Source organism: Melanostigma gelatinosum, assembly GCF_949748355.1.
Source record: "Melanostigma gelatinosum genome assembly, chromosome: 12".
NCBI lineage: Eukaryota > Metazoa > Chordata > Actinopteri > Perciformes > Zoarcidae > Melanostigma > Melanostigma gelatinosum.
In genome coordinates, this window is record NC_136645.1 from 19,118,426 (window position 1) to 19,136,184 (window position 17,759).

At 44.1% G+C, this 17,759-nt stretch overlaps 1 protein-coding gene across 3 annotated transcripts; it reads right to left on the reverse strand.

Moving 5' to 3' along the window:
- Positions 1-268: 268 nt before the first annotated feature.
- Positions 269-11,883, reverse strand: fhip2a (FHF complex subunit HOOK interacting protein 2). 3 transcript variants are annotated; one of them, XM_079280258.1, is made up of 17 exons: positions 11,632-11,883; positions 10,496-10,574; positions 8,710-8,879; positions 7,877-7,981; positions 7,641-7,763; positions 7,310-7,528; positions 7,016-7,212; positions 6,493-6,607; positions 6,275-6,351; positions 5,965-6,157; positions 5,371-5,534; positions 4,540-4,686; positions 4,361-4,451; positions 4,070-4,213; positions 3,013-3,153; positions 2,674-2,777; positions 269-2,581 (listed from the first exon to the last, which is right to left on the reverse strand). In XM_079280258.1, the coding sequence occupies exons 1-17, from the start codon at positions 11,674-11,676 to the stop codon at positions 2,470-2,472; spliced, it is 2,226 nt and encodes a 741-aa protein (XP_079136384.1). In that variant the 5' UTR covers positions 11,677-11,883; the 3' UTR covers positions 269-2,469. The 3 variants fall into 3 exon arrangements, 2 of the variants coding, with proteins under 2 accessions (XP_079136384.1, XP_079136385.1); XM_079280259.1 differs by lacking the exons at positions 10,496-10,574; positions 11,632-11,883 and having other exon boundaries at positions 8,691-8,743; XR_013772444.1 differs by lacking the exons at positions 269-2,581; positions 2,674-2,777 and having other exon boundaries at positions 3,020-3,153; positions 4,070-4,208.
- Between the last annotated feature and the right edge of the window lie 5,876 nt (positions 11,884-17,759).

Genomic DNA, 17,759 nt, shown 5'->3' on the forward strand with positions numbered 1-17,759 from the left:
ATTGTCCTAAATGAAACAATGCGTTGCATAACTGCAAAGTTGAAATGAAGCCAGCTGATTAGGAATAAATACGCCAACGCCTCCGAGAGGCTGCTTCACTGCTCTGCGAGGCAGGAGGAGTGAGCGTGCACCTTACCGTAATGTTTTAACGAGGCGTCGCACAATCGCTAAATCAAACTGGCCCTAAGATAAAAGTATAATAAGACTCATCCCATTTCACAAACAAAAAGCAGCGATTAACTTAAAGAAATGCAACACGATACAGTGATTGGTCTAAACTGTCAAGAACATTATCAGTTGGCATCAGTCCTGTACATCTTCACAAACCAAACAAAGTCGATGCAACACAAGACAGGCATAATAAGAGCACGACAGACAGAAACCCCTTCCACAGTGTGACAGTAAGGCATCGTGTCTCCCCGTCAGTGTCTTCAAACAACAAAGTGCTGACAGCTAAGAAATCATCAACGGATGGCCCGGCTGCCTTTTTTTTTTTTTTTTCAACAATGACAAATAATGTAGAAGCATGCATTTACACCAGGTAGTATATCTCTATTGCTATTGTACACATACAATATACAAACATACAGAACAGCTGGAAAGATAGTAGATTAAAAAAATGCATGATTTGACTGTTTAAAAAAAGTTTCCCATTAAAATGGAAACGTTACTCCCGGTACATCACAGATATTTTTTGGTTTATGAAAACATTTGGGGGGAAAAAAACTAAAAGCTTTTTGTTGTGTATATTTACATTTTGAACAAGGATGAAAAAAAAGACAATGTGCAAATCTGAGTCCATGCAAGCAGTTGCATAATGTAGCTTAGGTGCTCGAGTGATGGGATGGGACCAGAGAGAGGGAGAGACCAGGGACTACTGGCTTCAATGAACGACTCGGCTCTTTTTCCACCGCAGTAATACATCACGGGAAACAAAACAAGCAAACTTACATTAAGTAGCATCTTGAGACTAATTCAAACCTTCCGTTACCGATATGCAGGCACGACACAACCAACCTGTTCCAACAATACACGGCACCTCGTCGTTCAAGACCAGAATGAAAAGGTAACACTGCTAGTAGACCAAACACCTCACGGGAAGCCATAATAACCTGGAGAGGAACTCAGAGCTCTTAGGATGTCGTCTGGACCCCTAGAGAGAGTTCTGAGATGAGATGGATATCGGATGTTGATGTTTTTCTGTTACACAAAGTTTCTAAATCACACTTTCTTCTAATCTTGTGAATTACTTCAAATAAAAAACAACAACGTGCAGACAAAGCTTTGTTTTAGGGATCAAAAGCCAATAAAGGTTGGGAACCCCAGCTGTAAGCCCAAAGTTAATGATGCACTTAAGACACTGGTCAATAGTAGAATAAGTTAATTACTGAGAATTAGAAATGGTGTGAAAAAAACAAAAATGATACTTGGACGAAATAAACACTGTTGTGAGAAATGCAACACTGGTTCTGGAGAACAACAACTAATGTGGAATCACAAACGTGTCTCTTCCCATTTCCTAAAAGTCAACCCCCCCCCCCCCCCCCCCCAACAAAAAGCATGAACATGAATAATGTAACAAGTGCAATGCAATGAGGTCTGTGTGCAAATTCACATGACTTGCAAAATTCACCATTTCATTAGAGAAAATGTGATGGATGGTGACGTCTTTGGGCGAGGGTGATTACAGGTGAGCCTTGAGAGCACAAGCATTGAGAGACAAACTTAGGAAGGATGAGGAAGTACATCATTCATGTGTTCTCAATATGACAGTTAAAAAGGCAACACGAAAGCAAACAAATAAATAAAGAGGACTTGGCATTTAAAATAGGAGTGCAGTATCGTAAATACTACAGATGGATATGTATGTAACTACAGGTACATGAAGGGGCTGAAGGTAGTGGGCTCTAGTCCTCTTGTCTTCAAACAGACAACGCGTGAGGAGTTAAGATACAAATCTTTCAAAAGGAAACAATCTTGTGTAACTGAAATGTGCAGTTCCACACTAAGGCAATGATGTTTACAAATGGGTGATAATGGGACAGAAAATAAATACACAAACATCTTTTTCTCCTTGATATAATAATTACAGGGCTGTCTTTCGGCTGGTGGAGAAAGAAAACGGAGGGGGGGGGGGGTGAGAGAAAACACGGAGGCTGAGAGTCCAGTGACCATCTCTCTGCACCTCGACCTCCATTCTCCTCTTAGTGCTCCGCTGGCTGGGCAGTGTCTGTGCTCCGACCCTCTCAAAAACAACACCCAAGACTTCAATAGTGGCGCCCGAGAGGCCAGAAGAGGGGGAAGTGATGACCCCGTCCGTGTGGGCTTTAACAGTCTTGCAGGGATGAGCGGTTAGTGGTAATCTTTTGACGACCTTGTGACACCAGTGCCACCACACCCCCCCCCAAAGGCCCGGTTTACTCCTGACCTGTCTGCCTGGCCGAGGCAGATGGATGAACAGCAGGAGGATTACGGCGAGGAGGAGGCAGCTGCGTGGTATTTGACGAAGGCAATGGCTGCCAGCTCTTTGCAGAACTCCTCCAGCACGATCACCCCCTCTAGCAGAGTCATGTGGTCGATACTACAGGAGGAAGAGACAGAGAGGTGAGAGGTGCACACACACCAAAAGTCAACCCAGAAGATAAGAGCACGGAACCGTGTGGAGGTACGTACTTGATGCCCTCCGGCTCCAGGCCTAATAATCTCTTCCTCACGAGCAGCAGTTTGGGTGTGAAGTCTGGGATGCGCTGAATCCTCAACATGAGATCTCCCACCACCTAACACACACACACACACACACACACACACACACACACAATATCACAGCACTGCTTCCATCTGGGCCCACCTCCTCTGAGTAAAGGTGAAACTGGAGACACAAACCAGACAGGAGCTGCTTCCACCAGCCTCTACACTGCCGTTCACACTATGTGCTACTGGGACAAACATATATATAGTTGGACTGATTCAACTATTTCAAGATACTACACAAGGGGGGGGGGGGGGTCTTACCCTGACGATGACCGAGAACAGAGACCTGCAGCCGGGGGCCAGGTTGATGTAAGGGTCCAGCAGGTACTCGTGCAAGTGGGGGTGTGGAAACAAAGAGAGCTTGGACAGCACAGCGGTCACCTGCAGGTTGACATCGTAGGGCTGGAGGACAGAGAGGGCCTCAGATATACAACTACACAGGATATCAACTGGTGCTGAGAGGGAACTAAAGATGTGTGTGGAATAACTAACAGCACAAGCTTTTAATGATAGAAGTGAACACAGCGCTCTCTTTCAGATTTCATTTTCTAAATGCTTCAAGAAACCCATGAATGCCCGTTAGACGTCTTCACAATTCCCGTCTAACATCATTTATCAAATGAGTTTATGGCAAGAGACGATTATTTTAGTTCAACAAAAAAAATACAGAGCATCTGCATAATCAGCAGCTCATTTGCATAATTTTCCCATTTCCCCCCCCCCCTCTCCTTTTTCCATTAGTGGGCCTCATTTACGCTAAATTGCAGTGAACACTGTTCTCTTGCAGCAAAGAATGACAACATGTGTGTGTGTGGGAACACAAGACCTCAGTGAAAATATGTTTAAACCGATATGTTCCTAAAGAAAAAAATAAATACAAAAGGGCCAAAACTTATAGACCGAAGTAAGTTTGACTTTAAATAACATTTTGTGCTCACTCGCATGCAGAAAGCTGAATTTGTTCAATGGAATCTGGTTGCACACGTCTAGTTAGTATCTAGATGAACCAGCGCAGCACGTCTCACAAAACCTTGGAAATCTGCCATTTGAGATTATTTTGGAATCGATTGGGTCTATTCCATTTCCACCGACTAAAAGGCAGTCACGTGTTGATTCAAGTGGTGCTCCATAAACAGCATGACACTGGCTTTATTTGCTCCGTGGATTTGTTTACAAGCTGCATTTGTGATTTAAAAAAAAAGACCACTTACGGATCGGTGAATCCTAAACTATGCAACAGATATTTCATACAGATTTTTTTTTCCTGAATGATGCAAGCATCATTGCAGATGTTAGCTACATGGTGGATCAAACTCACCTGATCTAGGATGCGACCCATCCTGTCGAAGAGAACCTTGAGGAAGTGGCCCTCGAAGAACGGGCTGTCCAAGTCACACTTCTCAAAAGGCTTTGGATTCCCCCTCCAGTCCCACCGCTGGCAGACCCCACAATCGTCCCTGAACTGAGGAGAACAATTCATCTATATCTCTTGCAGCAGTTTCCATGGACTTGCCTCAGCAATTAGTTTAATTGTGAAAGACCCAGGGGGGGAGATAAACTTTTGTCGAGTGTATCTCGAGCCTTAAACGCAGTGCAGAACGAGCCGTACCTGTCTATGTGCATCTCTGAGGTAGGTGTCATAGCCTGTGCCTTCAACGTGAAACGATGACTTCGCCTCATCGGGCACCAAACACAGGAAACTGCAGGCAAACAGAGTTCAACAGTTAAAAAAAACAAAAAACAGAAGACTCCACATGATGTGCGTTGAATAAGGAGCAGACGGTGTACCTGTTGACAATCTTGTGGACCTCCGTCTTCCCGTCAGACTTTGAGTGGTCGGGGCTCTGTGGTGGAGAGGAGCTGAGCCAATCAGAACCAGACAGCCTGCTGTCTGGAGAGACGTCGTCACCAAACAGTGGATCCTCCTCAAGGTCTCTGGAGAAAGAACGCCTTCATTAAAAAGTATTCATTTTTACCAGAACATCATGTGATCTCTCAACACCAAACTCTGAGGAAAGAGACAAAAGAGTAAGCCATGTGCTCTTTGTCAGTGTTCTTTTGTGCAGTTAAATATATGAGGAATACGAGGTGTTTCATGAGATGACAGCATTTCTTTGGGCTTGCGTTGCACTTTGAGTTCTGGAGTGTAACATGTGAAGGAAATGAATGTCGACATAAAAGTTGACTGCATTTACTGTATCTGGAGGTATGGCCTGTAGATATAAAAATGTCACGACATTCTTCAACTATTGACCCCATGTAACGTCTACCAACACTACGATTATGTCATATCATGTAACCCCAGTCTCATCACGCAGCCTGGCTTCATTCATTTGCTAGAAAACTAATAAGCCTCTTATGTTGATATCAATAACTCTCCCAGAACTGATGTGAATCAGTGTCTGACATTCATGCCCTGTTAACCATGGCTTCAAAAGAATCCCACCAATTGAAACACACAATAACAAACTGTTACGTTGAATTGGTGGCACATCTGGAAAAACACAGCTAGCTGGTGCATTCACTTTATTTCCACTGGTGTGTGTGTGTGCAGATGCTTCTTCCAAGTAGGACTGTAAGGCAGCTCAGGGAGGGCTGTGGTCAGAGGCCGGTCCTTACACGGCATCGTGGGGCTGCCCGTTCTCCAGAGGCTCCCGCTCCTCCTGTGGTTTGTTCTCCAGGTAGTTCCTCTCCTCCAGGCTCCGCAGCAGCAAGCTGTGGAGGATGTGCTGGTTGGGCTTCTGGATCAGCTGCTCAAACAGCCGCAGTGTCATGATGCTGATCTGGGGACACGGAAGGAGGCATGAGGCTTAGCTCCCTCTGTGAACCGAGAGCACCGTGCCAAGTATTTACCCACTGAACAAAAAAAGTAGGCAGCGGCTGTTTCAAACATCAAAGAACGATGATTCATCTCTTTTGTGTGATGAAAATGTGTGCAACCGCTCCGTCATATACCAACTAAAATTCATGTGCTTTGGTGAAACAAATGATCCACTGGAGTCCAGAACTCCTTGAAGGGCAGATGGTGATTTGTACTTTAGAATATCGAACAAGTAACGAGAAGAAATAATGAACACATGATTTACATTTCTGTAGGAACATTAACGTGATCACGAAAGGGTGAAATAAAATGGCTTGAATGAGTCGGATCAACAAGACATACATTATGTTCAAAGTACATTCATACACGCTGAATAATGATGCGATAAGTACCTCGTCTGACAGGTGGTCGCAGTGCTCGATGAGTCTGTGTCTGAGTGGATTCTGAGCCATAGTAGCCGCAGTCTCTGGCTCTCTCTCCTCTCCTAGCAGGAAGTAAATCATCTCCTGCAGCAGAGCCTCTGAGGTCACCTGCCTGATGATCCTGTTCAGCAGGGCTGTGGAGGTCAGGATGCCCACCTCGGACCTGCGAGCACCCACAAGCACACCGCGCGTTAACGAGCAGTCACGGCGCATAACGCGCCGACAGGACCAAGCATTTCAATAAAAGGATGATTGATTGATGATTCAAAGCTAGACTTACGTCTGCATGAGCTGAGGTTCCATAACAGACACAAAGAATCTTTCTCTCACTGCCTTTGCCATCACTGCAGCTGCTGACTGGAAGATAGTGGAGACAAAAAAAGTACTTGAGCCTTCTGTGGCTTTCAAGATAGCAAAACAATTGCATGTTCTGTCATTCAGTGGATTCTGACGACAACATGACGCATGGAAGCACAGTGAGTCAGCATTGTTAAGGACCTTCTGAGCCTCCTTGATGAGCTGGTCACAGTAATCTAGCCAGGACAGGAAGGAGATGAGAGCCCTCTTCCCTGTAAAGACAGCAGCATCCTCCTTCAGGTTGTATACATCCAGACTAGAAAGAGAGGGAAGAAACATATTAACGGTTTGATACAAATCTACCGACGTAGCCACTGCATGTAGCCTTAATTAATCGCCTCAACCAGCTATGCGGGGCAGGTCTTGTACAGAAATGCAGCAGGAATCATAATAGTATGTTCTTGCCCTGCTGTTAGCTGGTTGTTGGCTTGTATTTCATAACTGATGACTGTGGATTTAGATTGCATGGACGCAGTAGTAGTGGTGAAATGCTGCCCCCTTTTAGTTTGGAGCATGTGGCTAAACATTACACCTTTAAGGACTACCAGCTGATTCAAAAATCAATCAAAACTTCAGACGATGACGCAACAAAAAATTGTGTGCAAGTGGTGTTTGGAAGTCTTTAAATATGTGGCTATAGAAAGTAAACACGAGAGACATTTACCCCCAATTGACCGACTCCACTGTCTCAATGTCCAGGGGGTCCATGGACTGTGGAAGGGCTTTATAGAAGGAGACCAGCCTGTCAGTCAGGAGCTCACAGAGCTCAGTGTTTTCAATCAAACACTTGGCGGCTGCAGGCTCTGGTAAACTGACCAGCAGCATCAGGCCCTCACACGCCTTCACGACTATCCTGCCATCCTGAGGAGGGAAGAAAATGATACAGCTCATGATTCCAGACTTTCAACCAAAGATCACCAGAAGATCACCCAAAATCCTTTGCATGAAAATAACTTACAGGGCTCTTTGTGAGGTTGAGCAGCGAGGTGACAAGATTGTAGTTGTTGCTGTTGTTATTGTTACTGGTTTGACTGGAGAAGGAGGCAGCAGCTGCAGCCGGAGGCTCCTCTGGGCAGGCAGCCTTCGTCAGAGACTGACCAGTGTCTGGAGCCAAAACATTCTCCTTCACCACCTCGGTCCCCCCAGGACGCTTGATCTCAGGTCTCTTTAACTTGTTCTGCAAACATCATAAATAAAAGATATTCTCAGGATTTTTTGCTAGTAATATTTACAGATGAATATTTATGACTTATGTTCAACTTTTTCCCCCCCTTGGTGTCATAACTTACCTCAAGGAAGAAGTTGACAAGATAGGGGTCCTGCTTCAGTTTGGAACAGACGATACAAAGGAACTGAATCTCTTCATTTTCCGTAGGAGCAGTCAGCACCTCCCCACACAGACGGATCAGTTTCTGACAGAGGAAAAAAGAAAAGTTAGGAATAAGTTACATAACCTGTCAGTTAGCAGACTATTTTGAGGAAGACTATCAAAAATAACTCAAATCCAGACTGCATTACTTCTCACCTGTACAGGTCTGTGGACATTGATGTGCGGCAGGAGAGGTTGACGAATGTGTGCTAGCAGCTTTGTGTAGAAGGTGAGCACCTGCTGCTTCATCCCTGGAGGACACTGATGGAAAAGACAGAAATAGAATGTTAGAATTTATTTTTATACCAATATAAAAGTGTCCCCACCGTGCGTGGAAATAGCTCTCAGTGGAGATTCACCAAAGGGTCCACCAAAAAGTGCATGTTGACATGAGGAGTGACCCCGAATAGTCGACCATTGGACGATTCGATCTCAGGACGCTGATTTGCAGCGACGGGAAAATGTGGAAATGAAACCGAATTATTTGTCATTCATGAATGACAACATGGCTGTTTCAAAATCAAAGAACAGGCCTACATTTATGAATCAGAGCAGTCACATGAGAATGTAGCTCTGTCAAAGCACTATATACATTTAGATTTTATTCCCTAAAATCAGCTGAGGGGGGCGCTTAAAAGCTGTTTGGGGCTTGCGTCTCTCTCTTTCGATCAGCGCTCTGTGTGAGTACGACAGACAGCACCCTCTGCAACTACACACACACACACACAATGCATAAACAGGGGGGGATCAATGAGCAAGGAAAATTAACTACACATGATTTGACGATCAGTCGACTGTAGGCAAGTAGGCAAGACCAATCAGATTAGACTATGTTTTGTTAGTCGGGGACAACCCTAGTTCACATACAGGTATTTGTTAGGTCACTACACTATGTTTCATCCAATATCACATAGACAGGTGCCATATCGTGATATGCATGTTTTCCTGGAGGTATAGTTCATGTAGTTACCAAAGCATGACTGCCTTACATCTGCCTTGCCCAAGGTGTAGAGAGTCTCCAGGATCTTGTGGTGTAGGAGATACTCCATGCAGGGCCCCGTCTCTCCAGACTCCCGTTCCTTCTCCTCCTGGGTCAGGATGTCCAGCATCTGTTCCAGGTGGGATGGGATGTTGGTGTCTGTGACTGGAGCTTTGTCATCTAACAGAGGAAAACGAGGAAACATGTCAGAACTTCCATCTGTCCATTCGATATGAACATAAGGGAAACGATCACATCTCCACCACATGTTGGAAGTGCCTAAAGTGTGAAAGATTCTGCATTCTTCATCTAACCTCTTGAACTCTGCACGGTTTTCCTTTCCATGGCTTTTTTTTTTTTTTTTTAAATAACACTACAGTGTTAAAAGAGTGGCCGAAGTACGGGTGAATAAATTCAATGACAAGGTAGGATACACGTGTGTATCTCATGCTGAATGTAAGAAAGCACACAATGCTATGAAATAGATTCAGTAACAGACATAAATCACAACAGCTTCCATCAAAATGATCAAATAATATCATGGAGATACTACAAAGGACTGTGGAACTGTGGACAAAAGTTGCATTATTTACGAGCACCAGAGTCCCTTTAGAAAATCTCTCAATTCACTGCAGCAGCGTCTGACAGTTGAATTTGCACAATCCTGGTTCTGGTTCTTCCGTGCCCCCTTTCCCGCCAGCAGGCCCAGCAATGCGGCCTGTGCCTCAAGCAGTTTGGTGTCTGTGTTGGCGCTCAGTGGAGCAGCAAGGGGAACTCTCCTCCTCTCTCTGGAGCTTCCGAGTGCACGTCAAAGGCGGCAGCAAAGCCGGATCTGGATCTGTTGCCTAAGGTCTGCAGAAACCTGACCTGAAGGAGCTTCTGGTGGACCTGCTTGAGTTCATCTGATTTTGCATGGAATCCGACACAGGGGCACCAATGACGAGCATTAGAGTCAATTTACTCGCTCATGGTCATGTTTACTTCTGCAGGTCATATAGAGTAATCAGTATTAAATTGAGACTTGTTTCATAACCAGTTCAAAGTTCCTCACAGTAATTTTAAATTAGTTATCATGTGGATTTCCTTCTGTGACCTCGAAAAAATTGATAAAGTTCATTCAAGTCACAAGTCTGCCAAATCAGTGATTAAATGCCCCTGAAAAAAAGCTCAGCGACATAATACTCAGATAGAGATAATCCCCCATCAGCTGTTCAGAGGGAATCTTGTTAAACTGGTGTAACTGCTGCAAAGAAACTCTCCTTTGTGTTGAAGAAAAAGAAAAGGAGACTTTACTGGCCCAAAGGGACTAGATGGCAGTAGTTCACATCGAAGCTGTCTTTAAATGACTGGGTTTAACCATCAAGTACATCGACAGACGCAGAGTGTACGAGTTCTACTTGTGCAGATCCCACAGGCAAACATGAAGGAAGCACACACAGTCTGACAGAGTCTATTGCAAACACAACCAGCATGGCATTCCGAGCATACTTCACAATAACGCCCTGTAACTTGTATTTCTTCATAAGCATCCCCTTTGCACTGCCTGCGTTCATTGTATATACAGTGGTACTCCATGCACAGGGGATTAATTCGTTGATCAACAGAACATTTTGATGATCAATTAATTATTAGTTGAGAAAAAAATATCATGCATTTGCTGGATAAAGCTTAAAAATGCGACCATTTGCTTGCATTTTCTGGTGCCATAGGTACAAATGACATCAACAACTTTGAAAGCAACCTGCACAACAATCAACCGTAACAGGTGTAAACGTATTCGTTCAGACTTTTCTTACCAGAAGTCTCAATGTAATAATGTGTAATGGCCTTCCAGTGGTAGACAAAGTCCTCCTGCAAGGGCAGCGATGGGGCAAGCTGAAAAAGAAAAATGCAAACAGAAGCATATTGAATGTTTACACTGGTGGCTAAGAGAGACATCATAGCGACATGTTCAGACACTTTCAAACAGAAGTTGAGATTGAAAAGACTGGTTGGCCTTGGAAATGTATCTTCTAGCTTGTGATTACGGTAACTAACGTTATATCATCTCTTTGATGAATGGTTCTAATGTGCCACTACAAGCTGGCAGTGACCAGTGTGTTGTGATCCAAGACACAGCCCAGAACTCTTCTAAATGTTAAATAATGGAGTTTAACTTTTACTTGAGTAGAAGAAGAAAGAAGACATTAAGCTTAAGCCTCGTCATGGGTCTTCACATCATACACACCAATAAACTATATGGCAGAATTAAGAAATAACAAGCTAATATTACGCCAGAAGTCAAAAGTGTTCGCTTTGGGTCACCACCAAGCGTCTATTGTTTGAAACTCGTGAGGTGAAGCAGCTTGAAAACAGTTTTCAGGTTATTGCTGGTTTCTAGCTAACGCTAACTGGCTAACGTGTAACAAAGCTAAGCTGTACGACGGAAAAACGTTTGCGCAACATCAAACGAGGCTGTCCAGTCGTTTCGACACCGGTCTTCGTGATAAGACTCCGCTGTTTGAAACAAGATAGCTAACGTTAGCTACCTAGCTATGACGTTACTTAACAGTTAAGCTTTTTGGGGCTCAAATGTTAATAGTTATCAGTTACCATTAGCGGCTAACTAGCTCAGCTAGCCAAACTACCTTAAACATTGACAACTTTCCGCAAAGAACAAACGGGGAATGTGATAATGTGTTAGTAATATGAAAGAACAGCGAAAGAAACACACCCACTGATATATGTTACTGTCGACAAATACAAACAAATTGACAGGACAAACACAAAACGCTAACATTTGCTTGCGCTAATAAGTTAGCTCGCTAGTTAGCAACGTAGCCCTAATGCTGGTGTTGTGTGTGATATCCCAAAGGCCCCTTTCAACCAAAATAGACGATACACAAAAGCAGGCCATTGGATACACATATGTTCTTTGTAAAAAAAAACTCACCGCTTCCACAGCATGCTGGAGAATGGACGTAAATTTTGAGAACATTTTGTTCTTCGACTGGACTAGTTTCTCCCGAGAAGACCTAGAGAATTCCTCTATCTTCTTCTTCCTGTTGTTGCCGCCTCGATCCAGGTTGGAGGTTTCATATAATGACCCTTGTAACGAAAGAATAAAGGTGAGCAATAAAACAGTAACACGTTGGTGTCCACAGGTATTCACAGGCCTGGCTCAACCACTGTAAACAAGACGTCTACAGACTCAAGTAACGTATGCCCCACTGTGGACACGGTGGCACTTCCTTCGCCAAACGCTACTGTTTCAACCCACCAGGGGGCGCAGGCACACAAAGCACCCGGCGTATAATTACTGACAACGATCAATGCATACAAATGAAGACAGCAACCAATACATTCAGTGAGGGACGGTGAGCTATATTTCCAGCTTGGAAACAACAATCAATACGCCCATGACAAATATAAAAGCAAGTATGGGATTCCGATAACCAAGCAATACATGTTATATGGAAACGACCGGGGAGCTGTAAAATCAATTGATTATGCCCCCACATAATGCACGGATGTGGGCTATTTTTCTGATATTGCAGTGTTTTTCCCAAATGCAGCTGAGGTTATACCAAGAGTCACTGCTTTTAGGATCAGGTTGAGGAGTCCACGTGATCGTTAAATATGTGCCTTTAAGTAGCCGGATTTATGGCGAAAAAAAACATGTAAAATAACATTCATTGCGCCTGTGAACTTTGTGATTTAGCCCAACTACCACGTCCAGAACAGCACAGTCATCCCAGACAAAAAGAAAAGTAGGCTAGCTGGTTTAACGATAAAGCGACCCGACAGCAGCTGCAGGCGAGACATTTTTGGAATTATTTAATTTATAACTCCGTAATTCTGTGATATTAATGTTCAAATATGGACATAAACTTGTTGGAAAATAAGAAGGATGCTGTCTGTTCCAGTACACGCCCTGTCGCTGGAAAGTGCTCTCTTCCATCGCGCAGTCTAGTCTAGTCTATACAAATCGCCGGCCGCGTTTAATCCCGTTAAATGACAGCCAAAAAACTTAAGCACAGATAATATTAGCCTGCCAACCGGTCTTTTCCCCTCCGTCAAAGCTGCACCGGGGCTCCAGGTTATCGGCAAAGAAAGAGAGGCTCTACCTACCGGGCATGTCTGCTAGAGGTGAGTGTCTTTTGCCGCAGAAGCCTTCATAACAATACACATACAGGAAAAAAGTCTCTTATTTTTTTGCGGGGGAGGGTCTTGGTTAAAGAACGGATGCAATGTAGCAGAGAGCCCGTTTGCGTCGTCTTTGGGAGGTTCAGGCTGCGATAATGACACTGTTATTGTAAGTAGGTTACACGGCTATAACTACAGCTTCCACTGCTGCAGCCCTTTCGAGACAGCCTACAACTTATTCTGTTCAAATGAACGCTCCGTTGCAACCTATAAATAGATCACACCTTCTGTCCCAGCTGTGACAATGAGCCTTATCTGATTGCTGTTTCTTTTACCATTTGACATTATCCTTAACCAGGGCTGATGCATGTCACCAGGACGCACACACCCTAATTGTTGCCGAAGTGAAACTGTTGATGGAGGACATGTAGCATATTCTTAATTGGTTGGTTGTGATACAATAAAGTAGTGAAATACGAGGGTTATTGTACCTGTTAAGCGTTTAGCTGGTGAGGTGGTAAAAAGTACATCGTTTTTGGGAAAAAGAACACAAATGTAATCATTTGGTGCAACAATCTCAACTTGTCTGATTGGAGGAGAGGTTTTCACCTCTTGGTGAGCATAAATCCGTTTATACCTGCAACACGGCACAGGCAGGGCATGCTTGTGTGCCCATCAGCCTTTTTTTTCTGGATGAGCGTCAGGTGACTTTGCTCTCTGGCAGAAGAGACAAAGAGCCTCCAGCTGTTCCTGCTATATTGTGTTCAGACAGTCTGACCGTCTGATTGTGAGCTGGATAAAAAACATTGTATTACATCTCGCGTCATGGGTCTGATCCTGTTATTGTGTAAAACATTTATAAAGAAGCTCAAACTGTACAGTATGTCACTCACCTTCAGACTCTGTATGGTTGAGCCTGTGTATGATGGCTTTATCCCCCCCCCCCCCCCCCCCCCCCCCCCCCCCCCCGATGTGGCCTATCTGTCCTCTATGGCTGCTGCTGCTGGAGATCGATGGAGCTCAGAGCCCACCGCTTGATGGCCCCCCTGTGGTACATAGATCTGATTAGCACGCTTCAGCCCCTGCAAGCAGCCAATCATTATTCATGAGAAGTAACTGCACCAGTTGTGGCAATTACCTCGATGTGTGTTCCACACGGAAGTGAGGTTATTCATTTATAATCATTCACAAATAAATCAGGCACATTGATGCAAACAGCATTCTCTGTAACAATATGTCCCATTAAACAGATATTTGTCATGGGCCAGGCTGAGTCAGTGCCTTTTCAGTTGCACCGGCTCGTACATCTCACATGTACTGGACATCTTGATTCACAATGTTTAACCAGAGGACATGAAGTGTATTTGTGTAGACAATAATTCAGAATATTTTTTGTGGAAATATATTTCTTATATGCTTTGAAGAGCATCTGAATGCACTGTCCAATATGTTTCGGCCAGTCAGAATGCATTTTGAATGTTTTTGTCATCTTTCAAAAGAAAATTTAGAGAATTGATTCATCATTTAAGTGATTTCTTTGAGCAACATGCTCAAATATTTTACATTTCCAGCGTCCCAACAGTGAGCTTTAGCTGCTTTCCTTTGTCAAAATGTGATAGTAAACGTAATATCTTTGGTTGGTTGGCAAAAACAAACAATTTGAAGACATCCCATTGTGTTTTATCAATTAATGATTTTATAGAGGAAATTATTAAAAAAGCAACAATTAGTTGTCGGCTTAATGTGGACTAATGTAAAGAATGGACGTGATCCCTGGCCTGATCCGCGTTAATGTCTGAAGTATCAGTGTGTAGCTGCAGGCTGAGCCTACACTGTTGTTGTATTATTTTAGATATTGTAGCATCTATAAATCTACAGGCAAGATCTAAATCACGTTAGCCGATTGAAACATTTTCCTTCCCACAGACAACAGGAAGTTAGAAACCACGTTTCCCTCGTAGTGAGCATTTATGATGACCAGCCCCTCCCTCAGTTGTCCAAGCATTAGCCATTACTGTGCTCTCAGTCTTGCAGTCGCCAACTCCCCACCCCCTCTCATCAGCACAGGGCCATCAGCGTTTACCTTGGTAGTGATGCTCTTCCATTAGTCACCCCACCTTTTAATACACCCTTGAGGCCATACTGCTCTATCTGGACCTTTCAGTGTCGTATCACATTTCCTGTGCAGTTTTCTTCTGTCTAGAATCTCTTTTCATGATTTATTTTTGCAATAAAACCTTTTTTTCTATGTACAACTTGGATGTTGACGGAGAAGATACTGTATATTATTTCGAGCCGTGCTTTTACCTTCCCTCTAGCCTGTAAGCTGCTGCAGCGAGTCTTTCATTCATGGTCACTGAGCAGTTAGAGCGGAGCAACTGGGAGTTAAGTGCTTTGTTGAAGGTCACCTGCAGGTAATAGCATTCATCAGATTCCTCCATCTTCTCCCTCTTGGTTGGTGAAATCACCTTAAAACCTGCCACAGCGTGCCACAATGTCTTTTAGCACAATCTTGTCTTTTGTTGTTATAATTTGCTGTTCTGCTATCATTGGTTCTCTGCTGTTTACGTTGAGCATTCCCACGTGGGTGAATTTATTTCTTCCTCTTGGTCCAGGGGAGCCATTTATCTCTGAATCTTAAAACAACATGTTGGATGACAGAGTTCTCACATATGTGGGCCCCAATGTTTCTGCTACTCCTGGGCTGTTTCTAAGAGTTGGCATGTCACATTTTATAGCTTATTTCATTGACGTTTTTGATGGCATTGTAGTAGAGTGTGTTGAGTTTATTTTTTTAGTTTTCTAATGAAATCTTCAACATGAATCTGAGTTTACCACAATGCGGCAAAACGTTCATATTTAGACCCGTGATCACAATTAATATACAGAAATAAACGAGTGCTTCTTCTTATTGTAAGTTGTAGCATGAATGCAAGGCGTACACTGAGTTGTGTCAGCCTAAAGAGATTGGGGGTAACTTGATTTTGTGGGCCATGCGTCCCCATTTTATCCCCATTTTCAACAGACTTCACTGTTTTCCAGTAGTCAGATCTGACAGCAATCAAATGCATTTGGATGTCAGGATAGCTTTAAGTGACCAGCAGCCAAAGAAAGTCCTCGTCGGTACATCTTCCGTTTTGCCCCGCTCTGACCTCCTTCTCTGTCCCGCCCTTTCCCCGAGCAAGGTTAGGACATCCGGCACACCGTATACCTGTTACACTGCAGTGCAATCCGGATGATCAATGGTGGAGGAAAAAAAGGAGGCATGGCTCCATTCTGCAGTAACTTAATGCCTCATCCTTATCCCACCACTGGAGAGGGCTGCTCATGCTCCAACAGCACGACCCTCTGCATTAGCACTTTTCTCTCTGTGTGCATACTCTATGGGGGTTGGTGTGCGCGCGCATGAATGTGTCCTGGCAAAAGCCTGCATAATTGATGAGCAGGGGAAGGAGTGAAAGCGCTGGCGGACGGGACAGTGTGTGTGTGAGTGTGTAGAGATGGGGGAGAGGGATGCAGCGTGGCAGGAGCCCGGCTACGATGGGCTCTGCAACTACGCCCAAAGAATCACCTCCTGCTTCGGACTGGATGGTAAGACGGGGGGGAAACCGATGAAGAGGAGGAGGAGGCGGGAGGGAGGGAGGAGGGGGGGGGGGTTCTTCTTGTGTGAAGCAGAAACGGCAGAGGCTAGGAAAATGTTTGGGATGTCTTTTGTGCGCGATGCAGATTTATTTCTGCGTGCAGGGACAGCACTCTTGCTTTCTGAGCATGTGTGTGTTTTGATCTGCGAGTGTGTGTGCGTGTGTGTGTGTCAAAGCGACCCCACAGGGGAGGACAGTAGGAGGGCAGTGGCTCACTGCAGCAGAATAGCACGTCCGTAGCTACCCCGAGGTCCATGTGTCTGCGTGTGTGGGTGTAAGAGTGGACCTCACTAACACTTTGATCTCAACCCCGGCTCTCTGATTGGGAGTTGAAATGAGTTAATTACTGCATGGATGTAAATATAAGTCAATTTGGCCAGCTAAGCTCCAGCCATCCCGTTTCTGTGCTCCCTCTCAGACGAAGAGGAAAGTCATCAAATTGGAAGTGCAGGCCAAGCACCACATCTCCAGACCTAAAGGGCATTTTGTGCTTTGTCATTATCTGCCTTTCATCATGCCTACCTACCTCAATGATTTATTTAATTTCCTGGGAGAAAGTAGCTGTGATGAATCTGTTTGATGAATATTAGATGTCTTGGAAGGTTTTTCTGTTCTTGTGCTTTTAGTTATTTTTCTGTGTATGTATGGAAGAGACAGTCCATGTCCTAGAAGCACTGTTTTCACTTAAACATATCAGAGCACTCACTGGTGTGGGGTTATTTTTGTTTTTGTGGAGTTTGCTTAGATTCTCCCTCTGCATCATGTCATCTTTTCACCTCCCACCAGAACATGTCTATGAATCAAAGTTTGCCTCATGCTAACCGAACTCACAGTTCCAAGAAAGGTGACTGCATCTTTGACTCACGAAAGAGTGCTTGTAAGACACTCAGTAGCTCGAAATGTTGGTTTTATACGGATTTGGCTTGTCAAGAAAACACTCTGGAAGTCTTTGCAGAAACAAATTATTAAAAGATTAAAAACTCAGAACATGCTTTCTTACTAAGTTACATCTTCCAAAATCCGATACCCGACGAGTTCAGCGGATTATGGTGAGCCACATGCTGGCATTTCCATTTCAGCACTGATGTAGTACTAACAGTATCTGTTATTGTGAAGGATCCTGCTGCTGATTGACGGTGGGTTTGTGCATTGTTGGTTGGTGGAATGACCTTGTAAAGGACTGGCAGACTTCCAAGCCAATCTACCCTGAAAGCATGTCTTGGATCAATGTGATGCTGCAAAGCACATTAACACAAAAACCCTCTTTGGGAGCGTAATAGAATATAGAATGCTC

Coding starts and splice junctions, on each gene's coding strand:
- fhip2a (XM_079280258.1), bottom strand. CDS start 11,676: ATGTTCTCAAAATTTACGTCCATTCTCCAGCATGCTGTGGAAGCG. Junction 10,575..11,631: donor TCCAGCATGCTGTGGAAGCG/GTGAGTTTTTTT, acceptor TTTCTTTTTCAG/CTTGCCCCATCGCTGCCCTT. Junction 4,214..4,360: donor TCAGAGATGCACATAGACAG/GTACGGCTCGTT, acceptor TGTTCTCCTCAG/TTCAGGGACGATTGTGGGGT.